The 15,322-nt window shown below is 27.2% G+C and overlaps 1 protein-coding gene across 1 annotated transcript; it reads right to left on the reverse strand.

Moving 5' to 3' along the window:
• Positions 1-1,005: 1,005 nt before the first annotated feature.
• On the reverse strand, positions 1,006-13,610 carry LOC107162350 (uncharacterized). The gene is made up of 15 exons (XM_015509209.2): positions 13,321-13,610; positions 13,002-13,227; positions 12,305-12,376; positions 6,227-6,298; positions 6,013-6,144; positions 5,761-5,904; positions 5,503-5,646; positions 5,245-5,385; positions 4,947-5,090; positions 4,271-4,662; positions 3,901-4,215; positions 3,557-3,838; positions 3,212-3,487; positions 2,304-2,531; positions 1,006-2,240 (listed from the first exon to the last, which is right to left on the reverse strand). Exons 2-15 carry the CDS (start codon positions 13,169-13,171, stop codon positions 1,963-1,965), a joined length of 2,790 nt encoding a protein of 929 aa, XP_015364695.2. The 5' UTR covers positions 13,172-13,227; positions 13,321-13,610; the 3' UTR covers positions 1,006-1,962.
• Positions 13,611-15,322: the final 1,712 nt, after the last annotated feature.

The raw sequence follows: 15,322 nt of genomic DNA on the forward strand, positions 1-15,322 counted from the left end.
AGCTATGTTCTCAATCAACAAAAACGATTCTATTACTCCTGATGAAGTGCTGGTTGAACTATTCAATAAAAAAGTGTCTAGAATTTTTATTATAAATAAATAATTAAATAATAAATAATATAATATGTATAATATTCTGTATATTATTTATATACATATTACATTCATACTAAATAGACATTAGTATTTAACTGCTATGACTTATGTAACCCTTTGGATATGTTTTGTTATTCTACCTATTAATATTTATGTGCTTAATTGTTAGGAAAATAGGTAGTTTTTATTTTTGTTATTTTTTCAAACCCCCTATCCCACTGCACAAAAAAATGTCAGTGAAGTTTTTTAGTTAGTAATTAATAGAGTTTAGAAATTGAAATATTGCATTTGATGTTCCTTTACGGTTTCCACTGGTCTATGTTGTATGATATGAGTGTAGTTTTGATTATATAATCTAGATATGTTGCTTGGTATATTGACGTTGCCCAATTTTCTACATATCAATTTTTTTTTAAGGATTCAAATTTACCAAGTCAAAAATTGGTCTTACTTGAATATATTTTTTTATTATACATATGAAAAAAATTTACTACAGTACACATGTATTTCCAATATGTATAATATTTCAGATAAAAAATATTTTAATCATGGTTTTGGAAAAGAATGAGATGACTGGCTGTAGAAAAAATAATTCAAGAAATTCAGAATGGGAAGGCCAAACTGCCGCGCCGTCGTCTAACAGTAGGATGATAAAACTCAGATTGAGTTATTGTGAGATTCTGATAACAAGTAATCTGCTTCTACACTTTTACAGAAATCTGGCAACCAGTTAATATTTTCATCACATAACTATAATATTTTAACAAGGATTTCTTTAACATGAATGATTCGAATTTGATTACTTTATACCTAATGCTAAGTATAATCTTGATAGTTAAAGGTTGACACATTTTCATGATCTATTTTGTTTAATAATTTTAAAAATTAAAAATAAATAAATAATCAAAATATTATTAAATGTTTGTATTTTATTTGTTGTTATTATTATTATTATTATTATAAGTTTTAATTAAGTAGTACAAAATACGAGTAGTTTATTGTAAAAATATTTGTAATGAGATCCATAATACACTTACACATTTTTAAAGATGTACCTTATAAAATATGTATTTTAAATAGAAGATGTAACAATAGTAATAAAAATAGGTACAGTAAACTCTCGATCAACTGCTAAATAGTGGCATGGAAACCATAGATAACCATATTTTTAGGTTAGGAGAAAAAAACAAATGTTCATCTTTTAATTTAAAAATCCTTGAATGAAACAGGATTGGTACATAACAATATAGCTTTCCGGGGCAAATGTTTTAAAAATTGGGATGTTCTCTTATAATTTTTTATATAGTATAAATGTGTTTACTTTATTTACATAATTCTTGTAGTTCAGCCGAAAACCACAGATAATCGAGAGTTTAAGGTAGTGTGTAATAATTTAGTAGTAGGTAATTAAATTGTTAATTAACCATCAATAGATGTTTAAAAATTCAGGTACATGCTATTAATGGTCATATAAAGTTTAACAACAATACATGTAAGATATTGAAAGCATTTTAACAGTAATACATACAAATTCATTTTTATAATTGAGTTAGCTTATGGAAATGGCAATCTCAATAAATATAATTCATTTTAAATAAACTATCTATGCCAAGGGTTTAAATAAAATAAAATTATTTACATTATCCTGTTAATATACTTACATAAAAGAATCTTAAAGTTATTAAAAATAAAAATTAAAGACAGGAACCATTTTGACATTTCATTATCTAAGTAGGATTAAATTGGAATAATAAAAAATATATATATATACATTATATATAATACCATAGGCAGCTAAAAAATAATCAGATCAAATGATGAACTAACAAGGATCATCAGTAGGCTGTATGAGCCTATATGGGAACTTTAGTTTTGAACAATTGGTGGTGAATCCAGAGCTTCGCTTGGCGGAAGAACGGGTGTGGAGCAAGGTCTTTCAGAGATATCAATACATTTCATTGAATCTTCAACAATTCCATGTGGTTCTTGAATTGGTGATTGGGCGGGCGGAGTAGCTGTTTTTGAATTTCTGTATGTGACTGAATTCTCGCCCAAAATAACAGAAGCATGTGTAAGTAACGGCAAATTTATATCAGGTGATAAATTGCCTACATTATTATTCAATTTTGGACCATCATTCAAACCTGAAAAATTAAAAAAATATACTGTAGTGATTTAATTTTTTCTAAAAATGTTATAAGATTTACATTCATTAAATAATTGTTCTTGACTTCTTTTAGTGGATTCCCCGGTACCACTGTCCTTGCTGTTTGAAGAATCCAATGATTTGTTATCAGCACTATTTATTAAATTTGGAGAAGGGCGCCTGGCTTTATAAACAAATAATACCCAAATTGCTGATATAATCACTATGCATACAATTATTGCAATGACGATCAATCCAAGAGTATATTCATGAATTAAACTGCGATACACTAGAAAGTTTAAAATTAAATTAAAACAATATAACCTTATATATTATATAAAAATTAATACTATAATAATTTCAAAGAAATTTTTAGTTTTATAATATGAATATTATATCGAATCATTTCTTTAGGAGAAAAAAAACAAATTTTTTTATGTTCCTAATCTATCTTAAGACCTGATCCTTAAAATTTAAATATACATTTTATGGGAGGAATATAACTAATAACGACAATTAACAATTTCAGTAAAAAATATTTAAAATTAATACACAAATAAATTTATGAATTTGTACTAGTTAGTTAAAAGCTATTTATAAAATAGTTATTTTTTTTATGACATATAGTATATTGTTTAATTTAATATGTATTATTGAATATTATTTTTCATTTAAAAGCAGTTTCGGTAAATTTTATAAGATTCATTTAAAAATAAAATATTAATGGTACTGAGTACATTATAAATAAAATATCTATCCAGTTGGTAGTGATATTTATTGAGTAAGTAATAATTTAAGTAATTTAGTTATTATTTAACATAAAAGAAATACAAATTATGAATTGATTAACAACTTTGTGATAACTGTTCAACAACTATTATCAGATATTGAGATTTTAATTTAATATAATTTTTATACAAATAAAGTATTAATCAAGAAAATATTTTATGTACACAAAGTAATATTTACATGGCATAACTAGAATATCAGCTTTTTGACTATTTACTCCTAAAGAATTAGTTATTTCACATTGATAAGTGCCCGAATCGTCTGTATTTGCTTCCATAATAACTAAAAGTTGATTTTCGGCGGTGAAAAAATGTCTGTTACTCAAGGTAAGAGAAATGCCGTCTTTAATCCATCTTATTTTAGGTTTTGGAGATCCATTACTTAAACATTCTAAAACGACTTCTTCACCAACCCTTACTTGTTTGTCAGACATTTCACTTTTAAACCAAGGAGGTTCTGTAAAAAATAAAAACTTATAAGACAATAAATATTTTTTTTAAAGGAATAACATTAATATTTTTATACCTAAAACATTAAGTGTTGCATTTGCAGCAATCATTCCAGCAACATTTTTGGCAGTACAACTATATATGCCCATATCAACTAATTTTACATCGACAATTAAAAATACATCATCCCTAGCCATAACTTTCAAACGGCGCTCTAGTGCTGCAGGAAAATCAGTTCCACCATCTTTTCGCCAAGATATTTGAGGTGCTGGATAACCATTTGCAGCACATTCTAACTTAGCAGTGAGGCCTGTCTTTACTGAACTATTTCCAGGGACTTTAGCGAAAAATGGATAAACTGAAAATAAAAAATATGATAAATATTCAACTATTATTTTGCCAAATCTCTTTGATACTTACCAACAACTGATAAAATTGAACGATTAGAATAAGTGATGCCAAATTCATTGGAAGCAACACATTGATATTTACCACTTTGTGACATTGATATATTATACAAGTTCAAAATGGAAAATTGTGTCATACCATTGGACTCAATAGATGAGTAATGATTAGTAGAAATCAAGTCTAAATCGTGATTATCTTTTTTCCAAACAAAATTAATTTTTTCACCTGATGAAGAATTAACTCCACATTTTAAGGTAATATTTTGCCGTTCAAGAACCATTTTTGATTCCGGATGAAATATTATCATAGGTTTTGGACTGCTTTGGACTAAAATAAAAATAAATTAGTGTTGTAATTTAAAATTAAGATACTTAATACATACGACAAACAAAGTCTGTTAAGGAAATTTCTTTCAAATTTTTTCCTTTGTTTATATCTGGGAAGCCACAAAACGCATTTATGTAATCAAATGGTAAATTCTCAAATACATTTGGTTGTTTGAGCCAGGCCATTGAGCAATCACATACTAGTGAAGAACTATTTAAATAAAGATGTACAAGGTTAGGCATAAATTTGAATGCTTCATCCTGAATTTCTAGGACATTATTTTGAAGTAAATTTAATTCATCTAAATTGTCTAAGCCAGTGAAGGCTTCTTTTTTAATGAACAATATTTTGTTATTAGCTAAACTTAATTTTTTCAAATTTCTTAGACCAATAAAAGTTTCTTTTGCATCTTCAATTAGCCACGACAAATAGTTGTGATCCATTTGACTAAAAACAGAAATGTAGTTTTATAAGGCAAATATGTTTCTATAAATAATTAAAACAATGAAAATAAAATATAATATGTTACAATTTATATATTTATGAAAAAACAAAAGTAGTAAATAAAAAGTTTAATGGTGTAGTAAATAAATTAATTATACAAATCAATATATTTAACTTTCAACCATACTTCATACAGCTGACACCATTAAAAAAGTTATACAATACAGATACTATAGATAATAATATAGTAAATTTGACTAATTATATACAGTATAAATGTAACTTACAGTGATCGGATCATTGGTGTATTATTAAATGATCCTTCTTCAATGAATGATAATCTATTATTATTTAAATGTAGCTTACGTAATTTCCTTAAATTTTCTAAATTACTCTTTTCAATGTACTGTAGTTTATTATAAGACAAATCCCTAAATAAACAAAATTATACACAAGTGAATTAACAAAAATATTCATGAATATACATTATACAATATTATTATAAATATCAATTTAAAAAAATGTTTTCAGAGCATTAAAAAAACGATTATTTAACAAAATTGTAATGTTTCACATATTACTCACAATTCTTCAAGTTCAGCACAATATTCCCATCCACTTTTTATTTGATCTATTCTGTTATAACTTATATTTAAGTAGATAAGTGATTGTAATCCATATAACCAACCTTTGGATATTTTGCTTATATTATTATTTTCTAGATGTCTGCATTTAAAAAATAAAAGTTACTAAAACAATTTAATCGCGTTGCCAATATTGGTAGTTAACATTTTAAATTGGATTGATAATGCATTTACATATTTTATTATAAACAATACTTACAATGATTGTAAATTGATCAAGCCGAAAAATGAACCATCTTGCAAATCTTCAATAAAATTATGTCGAAGTATTATTGTTTTCAAATTTACCAAGTCCATAAATAATAAACCATGAATGACAGTTATATGATTTCTACTTAAATCGCTAAAAATAACCAATAATTGTTTAAATTAAATTAAAATGTTATTAATAGACAATAGAAATTGAAGAAAAAGGCATAAAGAAAGATGCATACATTAATGCGAAATCAATACTTACAGTAATTCAAGATTTTTAAGTTTTTTGAATAATCCAACAGGTAAATTGTCCAGCTTATTATGGGATATTTTCAACTCTCCCAAATTTGTCAATGTGTCAAAGCAATTTGCGCTTAAGTTGGTGATCAAATTATTGTTGAGATTTCTAAATATATACATACATTTATAATAAAAATACAGTAGATTTATTAAAATTTATATTATAGTTTATAATTATTGAAGAATGAGTTGAAATGTTGAATGTTATACTAACAGAGTTTTCAAATGTGTAGATTGTATAAAAGAATTATCATCCAAAAATACTAATTTATTTTTGCTCATGTCCAAATTTTTTAAGTTGGGTAAATTTTCTAAACCCTCCAATTTTTTTATTTTGTTATGTGCTCTGAAATTAAATATTTTAAAAATAACTTAATATCAGTATTAAAATATAACACTTGATTAAGTTTGAACAAAATTGTACTTACAAATTTAAATTATTGATAATTGATTTGTTTACGAAGATAGGAAAAGATGAAATTGAATTCTTACTAAGTGTCCTAAAAATACAAAAAGTCAATCATTAGATTTTTAATAATTTATTGAATATAAAATATAATTTGGTGTAACACATTTTAGTTAGATATTAATTCTTAAGCCTTATACAAATAAATTATAACATAAAATTAATAACTAACTATGCACACAATTTTTCAATAAGCACTACTAGTTACATACGCACAATCTAAGTCAAAAGTGAAAAAAACATTATTTTAGTGCATCACAACAATATTTTCTACTTTTCTACATATATTTATGATAATATTTAAAAGTACCTAAATTGATAATGATAAGGACTATTATAAATCTTTGAGTTAATACTAAATATGAAAGACATGTTCAATGAAAATATTCTAACTTAAGCTCTATACCAGGGGTCACCAACTAATTTCAATGGAGGTTGGTTTAGAAACTTACCAAACTGGCCACAGTCCCTAACAGTTTTATGGCTTTTACACACATTAATATATACATTTTAATTCTATCGAATGTATATACTCGAAACTTGTCTGTCATGACACGTACAGCATTTAACAGCACAATACCACACTTTCTACACAGATAGCTGTTTGGCGGTACATTCTTAATTTAATGTTTATTATCGGATTTATAATTAACATTTAAACATTGGCTTCCCCATTTATAAATATAGAAATACAGATTATTTTCCACTACTTAGATAATTCTGCTATCGAAATATAAATTTTATATGACACATTAATAATTTTTATTTATTTAAACTATAAAAATTACTCAATAGATAAGGGTCCGTAAATAAGTGCTCATGGTCCGCCAGTTGGTGATCCCTGATCTATACTCTGAGAGGGAAAATTACTAATTTACATATGCAAACCAAGAGCAGCAATTGGTCTTGGGCACAATTTTTCACACTTTGAGCCAGCGACAGTAAGGTCATATATATACAGTAAAACTTCGCTAAGACGGACCTTCGGTAAGACGGAAACCCAGGTATTACGGAAAATTTTTTTGGTCCCGTTTCAAATAACATCCAATTTTATCCCGCTAAGACGGAAACTTTGCCAAGCCGGAAACGGACACATTTTTGTAATGAAATTTGATGAAAATTCTTACTAAGACGGAAATACAACATGATTTTTATGTAATAAATTTATTATCGTATTGTCAATACCCATAAATAATCAATATACAAGCCCGTACGATGATATTAAAATCTAATAAAATCGATATGTATACAGTATACACTATACAACATTATTATCTGAGTTTCTTGGTTCAGTATTAAATCGTATATCGTTATTAGGGCTCAAAAGTTGATGCACTTAAAAAGCAATAAAAAATGACCTACAAAATATGCAAATAACATTAAAATGGGAAAAAAATGTTCTTAAAAAATTACCTAAAAAATTACAAATAGGTATTAGTTTTAAATTAATAAAAATACATTTTTAAAATATTTTATTATAAAATTCTATATAAATTTATCAAGCTTCGAGTTACTCAAAATATGACATAAAAATGACAAAAATGTACTTAAAAATGAATCTACGACTAGTCTAATAAAATCTTAGTCTGTGGTAATTTCTAAGTTTTAATTTATCAGCATAATGGTGGACAAGAAACGATAAGAACTGAACTAGTGTGATATCAATAAAAATGACTAAAAATGTGGGAAAATGACTTAAAAAGCAATAAACACCAAAAAATCCAAAATAAAAATTAGGTATTCAGATTCACATGCTAATGAAACAGATTTGTGGCCAGGAGGCGTATTTACAGACCGTAACTGAATTCAGCCAAACGGGTATGCACATCACCCAATGTTCATGCGCGTGACACACCTGTGTCAATTAGATACGTTATCACATTCTTATAATTTTCCTTAGTTAATGTACGATGATATATTATGATCTAAGTAATTTTTATATTTAAAAACTAATTCATATTTCATTCTTCATACCATAAAAAAAAGGTAGGTACAGTCAATAAAATATAAAAATGTATATAAAATGTAAAATTAATTCTGTAATTTCTAATTCTGTTTTTGTCAGGCGTTTGTTGAACAGAAAGACTTTTGTGTTTTGACGCATGTTGTCACACATAATCTTTCCTATATGCGTATCGCTGTTTATTAGGTTAAGTCTTAAACACAATCCAATTTGTTTTGGTTACTGTAGAAAAATTTTGAACCCAATTGTTACATAGGTCACTAAATGAACTATTTTCTTCTACAGTAAATTTTGTACGGATCAAGTAATTATTTCCAGTGGTACTAATTACTTTAGAAAAGATATCAAAATTAAAATTAATAGTTTTAGACATCTTGACAAAACTCACAACGAACACAAGAAAACTTCAATAATTGAAAACTAAAACTTCACTATAAACAGTTCACTGACCTAAGTGAACTATACTGAAGAACAGAAAAAAAAATGTTTGAGATAAATAGAGCAGATAATTATTCTTCAATAATAATCTACAAAAAGAAATATCTTATCTGTGGTTTATTGGGATTTTACTTGAAATCTAGGATAATATATTAAGTACCTAACTAAGTTAGATATAACCATAGAAATAAACCAATATCAACAATATTATGTTATTGTGATATATAAATAATAATAATATACAAACAGTTGAAGAAACAATGTTTATTGATTGACATAAAAGGTTAAAATATACAAGTTAGAAGATACTTGTGCAATTATTTTTTTTTGATTATTTAGCATCAACTGCACAGGTTATTATTAGCTTTTTACAAAAGTATTACATTTTTGCAATTTATTTTAAACATAAAAACACTTAATTTAATTTTCATTTTGTGCATTAAAATATTAAGTGATTATATTGTATATGTTGTATATTTGATGGATAATTTATATAGAAGAACTATATTCTTGATAAAAACATTATAAACATTATAAACTGATGAATAATTAAAATAATTACAGTAAATTGGTGAACTAAATAATAGTTTATTTGAATTGTAAACAAACAGGTGAGATAAGAATGTGATAACTTATCTAATTGACACAGGTGTGTCACGCGCATGCGCATTGGGTGATGTGCATATCCGTTTGGCCGAATTCAGTTACGGTCTGTAAATACGCGGCCAGGAGAGCATTGTCTAAAAGGTTCCAAAAAAAATAATTGCAATTTGCATCAACTTCTGAGTCGTACTGATAATTGACTAGGTGAGGTTACAAGCGTGTGTTGCCTGACCACCACCCGACAAAAACTGATCGCCGCTGAAGACTGATCTTATTTGAAATAGAGTATAAAAAATTTAATTCAAGGCTCCTCAACACGTTTTAATAACTGTTAAAAATATCAAATTTACATAGGTACAAATGTACAATGCTTACAATATACAGAAACTGAACAAGACTCATTGTTGACAAATGACAATTGGTTGTATATAAATATAAAAATTGAAACAAAATATAGAGTTCAGACATCACCAAATTGCAAATATTCTAAACACTATGTATTATTAGGTAATTTACACTATTCAGGAATTGGACTTATTTTTGTATACGTCATGAAGTTTTGTTTACTGAACAATTTTGGCTATTGGCAACAAGAAATGTGATTATAAAATATTTTAAATTTCCTTTTATGTACAATAATTTTTTTAAATTTATTATTTATAAATTAACTTTATAAACTAAACTTGAATTTAAAAGAAGTTATAATTCATTTATCATTAACATAAAAAATAAATAATTTTATTTAAAATTTTTAAGTGAAGTTAATAATAATAAAAATAATACAGAAAGACAGAAAGTTAATATAACTGAACTTAAAATCATTTAACTTATGTATAGGGCTGGGATTTATATGTAATTAAAATTGCCAAAATATGTAGTATAAAATTAAAAATATGTACCTACTAGTCCTACTAAGAAAATTTTTAAAAATATGTTAAAATTTAAAATTAAAATACGGTTCTAAATAATTTTTGAATAATACAATTTATTGTTTTTTATGTCTAATTAATTTAATATAAAAAATATAATAATTTGTGGTAAAAATAAAAAATATGTTGTTAAATTGAAATACAATTGATGTTTAATCAATTTAAAGTGAAACAATGACAAACTATATATTGTTTTTAAATTTTCAAAATTAAATGTACGTAGGTGAAGATGTTTTCATAACCACGTGAACACAAAGACTGGTAGTCTGATATATACTTTTGTAAATTCGTAAATATATTTTGTCACATAATTGTTGAACATAAAGTATAATCTAAGATCATTAAGGTATGGTTATAGAACAGAAACAGATAAGATAAACTAAAATCAAGTTATAAATATTTATTTTAACCTACTTATTTCCTATGTACATTATTATTATACACTTTCAATTTTCCGAGTACCATTATTGAGATATAATTAATGTAAAATATTACTAAATCACCGAAATTGTCAAAATTTACGAAATATGTAAAAAAAAGCGAGAATTTTACAAAGTATGTAAAAATATGTAAAATAAAATATGTTTTATTTTATTGCAAATTACGTGAAACGAATTTATCATTTGCAATAATTAATTTATGATGTTTTACTAAAAATATGTATTTACATACAAATCTCAGCCCTACTTAAGTATGTCAAGTAATAGCCACGTGGTGTTCTTGATCAGTCTACATTTTAAGAGGATTACCTCCAAACCTAACCTGCATGTGTTGTCTCCATCTTACAAGTACGTAACATGGAAAATTTTGCACTCAGCAGATCACGTTTAGCTCCGTGAGTTTAAAATTTAGAGTGAATTGACCTCTTATAAAAATTAAAGTTAACATTATTATTGATGGCTTCTTATAGGCTTTTTATTATATTTTAATTTAAAAGTGAGTAATGAGTATTTTAAAATTGTAAATTGTTTGTATACATTAAAATACTCATAACTCGCTCTAAAATAAAAATAAAATAAAAAGCCATGAGGCCCTCGATAATAATGTTACCTTTAATTTTTATGAAAGGTCAATTCACTTTAAATTTTAAACTAACAGTATTCTGCTGAGCGTAAAAATTGGTATGTCACGCACTTGTAAGATAGAGACAACACATGCGGGTATCATGTTCTCTTAAAAGGTTGTTCAAGTTCAATTTGAGTCACTATATAATGCCCGAATAACGTGCAGTGATAGGTATAATTTTAGAACAAATTTATCATAGTCAAAGGTTAAATTAATGAAGTATTATTACAGTGGCGGATTTACGGGGGGGGGGGGGTGTCATGGGGTCTGGACCCCCCAGGCACTGATATATACATATATAATTAAATAATGTATACCGTATACTTATATTTCAAATATAAGTACCTAGGTTGGTTATCAAGAATCTACTGAAATAATAATAATATAATAAAATATTTTACAACCATATTTGCATAAACACAATATAATATAACACATTTGTTTTTATAAAAATAAAAATAATAGATTTGAAATACATATTATTTTTAGGACCCCCCCCCCCCAGAAAATTTTTGAAAATTTGCCACTGTATTATTAATATACTCGGTAGGTAAATACTTTATAATCATAATAATATGTAATACTAGTTAGAACTAATTTTGTTAAATTATATTGATACATGAAATTATTTCAATCAATACGAGTATCTAGTGGTTCAATAACTCTTCAAACTCAATTTTAAAAATAATGCATTACATAGCCATTATATAGAATTTAGAATTTTAAACCTGTGTTCATAATTAACAATAATAATATAAAATTTAATTACAGTAGAACCCCAATTATCCAAAACAAACAAAATATATACATATTATATAAAATAAAACTTATTCTATACAATTATTATCGAACGCTGATCATCACCTACTGCCGAAACATTGGTATTGATAAATATATGGTCAATAGTCTGGATATTTGCGTATCTGAACCATCCTCGACATAAAATAATCCTGATAATAGGTGTTCTACTGTACTAATATTATTGTTGCCAAATAAAATAATACATCACATAATTTAAATATATTTAATATTGATTACTTACAATGCTGTTAGTTGTGAGTAATTATTGGTGTTGATTGTCAAACTTCCATGAATCTTATTTAAACTCAAATCCCTAAAAATAAAAATATTAAATTTAACCATTGGAATGTTAATGTAGGTATCAAGATCTGAGGTAAAGTTTTTTAATGATTAAGTTTGCCAAATTTAGGTAGGTACTTTATCTGGAAGAATTATCGATGATAAATGCAGACTAATATTTATAATAAATGGTTCATTTAATTTGATCGAATATAGATAGTGTATTAATTTTAAGTAGGTAAAACTACAATGCTTGGGCAGATTAGGTTGGATTTAGTTTAGTTTATTTTGAAAAGCAATAGGCTACAGTGATATAGGAATATTTAATATTGTTATTAATCCTCCTGGTAGATCCTATTGATTGTAAAATTGGTTGTTTTTAAATTGCGACACCAATGTTTGTTACCATATTTAGGGGATATTACTATCAATTTTCTTTTTAAATTTGGCTTAATACCACAACCTATTAAAGAAAAAACTGTTTTTAATTTAATTTAGTGCATTTGATTCATAAGGAAATAATATTAAGTACCTACTTAGGCAATATGATATTGGACTGTTGTCATAATAAAAATAAGATATTGAAAAAGAAACAAGAGCATTTTTTACAGATTTAAGTACAAAAGACTAAGTATTGGATGGATATTTAGTTTACTTACAAACTTTCAATCCATAGAGGCAATCCTTCTGGAATTGTGGTAATCATTCTTTTGCTACAGTCCACAAACATACCGAGACATCCACATTTTTTGCAATAATCATCTCGTGCATTGCAAATCAAGACTTCGAAAAAAAGAGTCGATACCAACAACAAGTATGCAACCAACATGATCGTATCAAACAGTTATACCATACAAAACGATTGAAGTCTCAGATGAACAGATGCTGCAAAAACAGTAAGTATTAAGTGTCCATTGTCTAACCATTCTTCGCATTCAACAGCTATAGTAGCACAGCATGATGATGAATAATTCTTACACTTCATGTCGGCTACCTATTCGAGGGATCCATAATTTTTTGTTCACATCGCAAGTGCACAAACACGGACTAACGAAAAACGAATTCCCAAGATAATATTCAATGCGCGTGGAAGACGTTTCCCAAGTACGCCTACATCATTCGAATTTCTAATCGTCATACGCGTCGGCAGAAAAAAAAAACGCACGAGGCACCAGCAACCTACAGCGGCAACAACCCACTAAAAACAGTAGGAACATCAGTCTCGGTAATGACCGATGAGAGAATGAAGAACCGTTATCACTAATTCATAAACGACGTTGATAATGATGGTTTTTTTTTGTTGTTTAAATTTAAATAATACTGTGGCCTGTAGGTTTTGTCAAGGACCTTCTATACACCGTTACCATTTGTGGGCGGGCCCGTTCGCACCGTACAGAAGAAACTCTACACCGGCGGCGCGACGGCTGCCGAGTGCCGACCGATGCAACACGTCCGACATCGTGCCGAACCATAAAGTCGTATTATTATAATAATATAATACGGTAATACAATAATATTATTATTATTATTATTATTATTATAATATCTCGGTAGTCGGTATATTATGCGTATCCATTTACCATTTATGAATCTGTTGGCCAGCAGTTGAATGCTTTTTGGGAAAGGAATTATTTCCATTAGAGAGTGTATAATTACTTTAAGACTCGTTATAATTTATGATTTTAGATATCATCATGCTTAGAAATTTCTGCACCAAATGCATGTACCTACCCACGACTGCTTAGGTACTACTAAATTATATAACACCATGAGCACTAATAAATAACTAGGTACATAATATTATATATACAAATATATAAATTATAGGTACATATTGCAGCTGGCGATATAGGTTTTTATAAACATTTTCGCTTGTGTTTGACGATGAGTCGAAAAATTCCTTTTCAAAATCATATTCAGTTTGTGTAGCAGTGGTATAGGTAAGATAATAATATGTATAGGTACCTATACTTTGTTGGTAGGAGTGGTGGCGGCTATGTAAATATAATGGTGTTGCTGAATGAATCACTGTGTGAACCCACCCACCCACGTACCAACAATAAAAGATGTTGCACCTGTTGCCCTGTGACCTGCTGTATTATGATCGTCACCTGCGTCCTGCACATAATATTATAATATATTTAATAAAATATGTGTATGAGAGAGAGTTGGCCACGCACAGTCTACCGTCGACGAAACACAATGCATACCTATTCATATATACTTATATTATTCGAAGACTACTTGGTTAATGTGACCGCCAGACATTCTGATTTAGGCGGCACAGTACCGATTTTTTAGTTGTTGTACTACTATAATATTCATGTCTGGCCCAGACGGTGAAATATGTACAGATTTGAATATTTAAACGTTTAAGCTATTGGGGTTTCGGTGACTCGGTGTAATCATAATTTTAGCAGTTTATCACATAAAATAAATAATAAAAATAAATACGATGACTTTCTTTTATTAGCATATTGTATTATACTTTATTTTAATTTCGAAGAGACACAAAGCTGCACTTATACCGAGCTTTTTAGTTTATATGGTGATACCTGTCCCACTTTTACAAAAATAAATAGATCTGATCATCTGTAGTTTTGGTGCATGATTGTATTACTTTAAATTTTATTCAACTATAAACTATGAAATACCTACCCATAAGTAAAAAAGAATTTACAATTAGGTGCACAATATCACAATAATTTTAGAAGTAAATTTTAATTTAAAATGTTATAATATCATGTGTTTGGCTAAAACGGGATGGCCACATGTAAAACGTATCTCTTAAATTTAATGATACCGAGGGCTTCTTCTCGAGTCTCGTACATCTCGTCATATAATCTATAGACTAGGATGGTCAAGGACAAGTTAATGAAAATAATTAACTCAAATTAAGTTAACTTAAGAGATCACAAACTTAAATAGTTAGAAATTATTAATAGTTAGGTAACAAATCATACATTTAAGTCGATAAGTG

Source organism: Diuraphis noxia, unplaced genomic scaffold, assembly GCF_037042655.1.
Source record: "Diuraphis noxia isolate RWA-SAM2 unplaced genomic scaffold, SU_Dnox_SAM2 contig0001, whole genome shotgun sequence".
In the NCBI taxonomy this organism is placed as follows: domain Eukaryota; kingdom Metazoa; phylum Arthropoda; class Insecta; order Hemiptera; family Aphididae; genus Diuraphis; species Diuraphis noxia.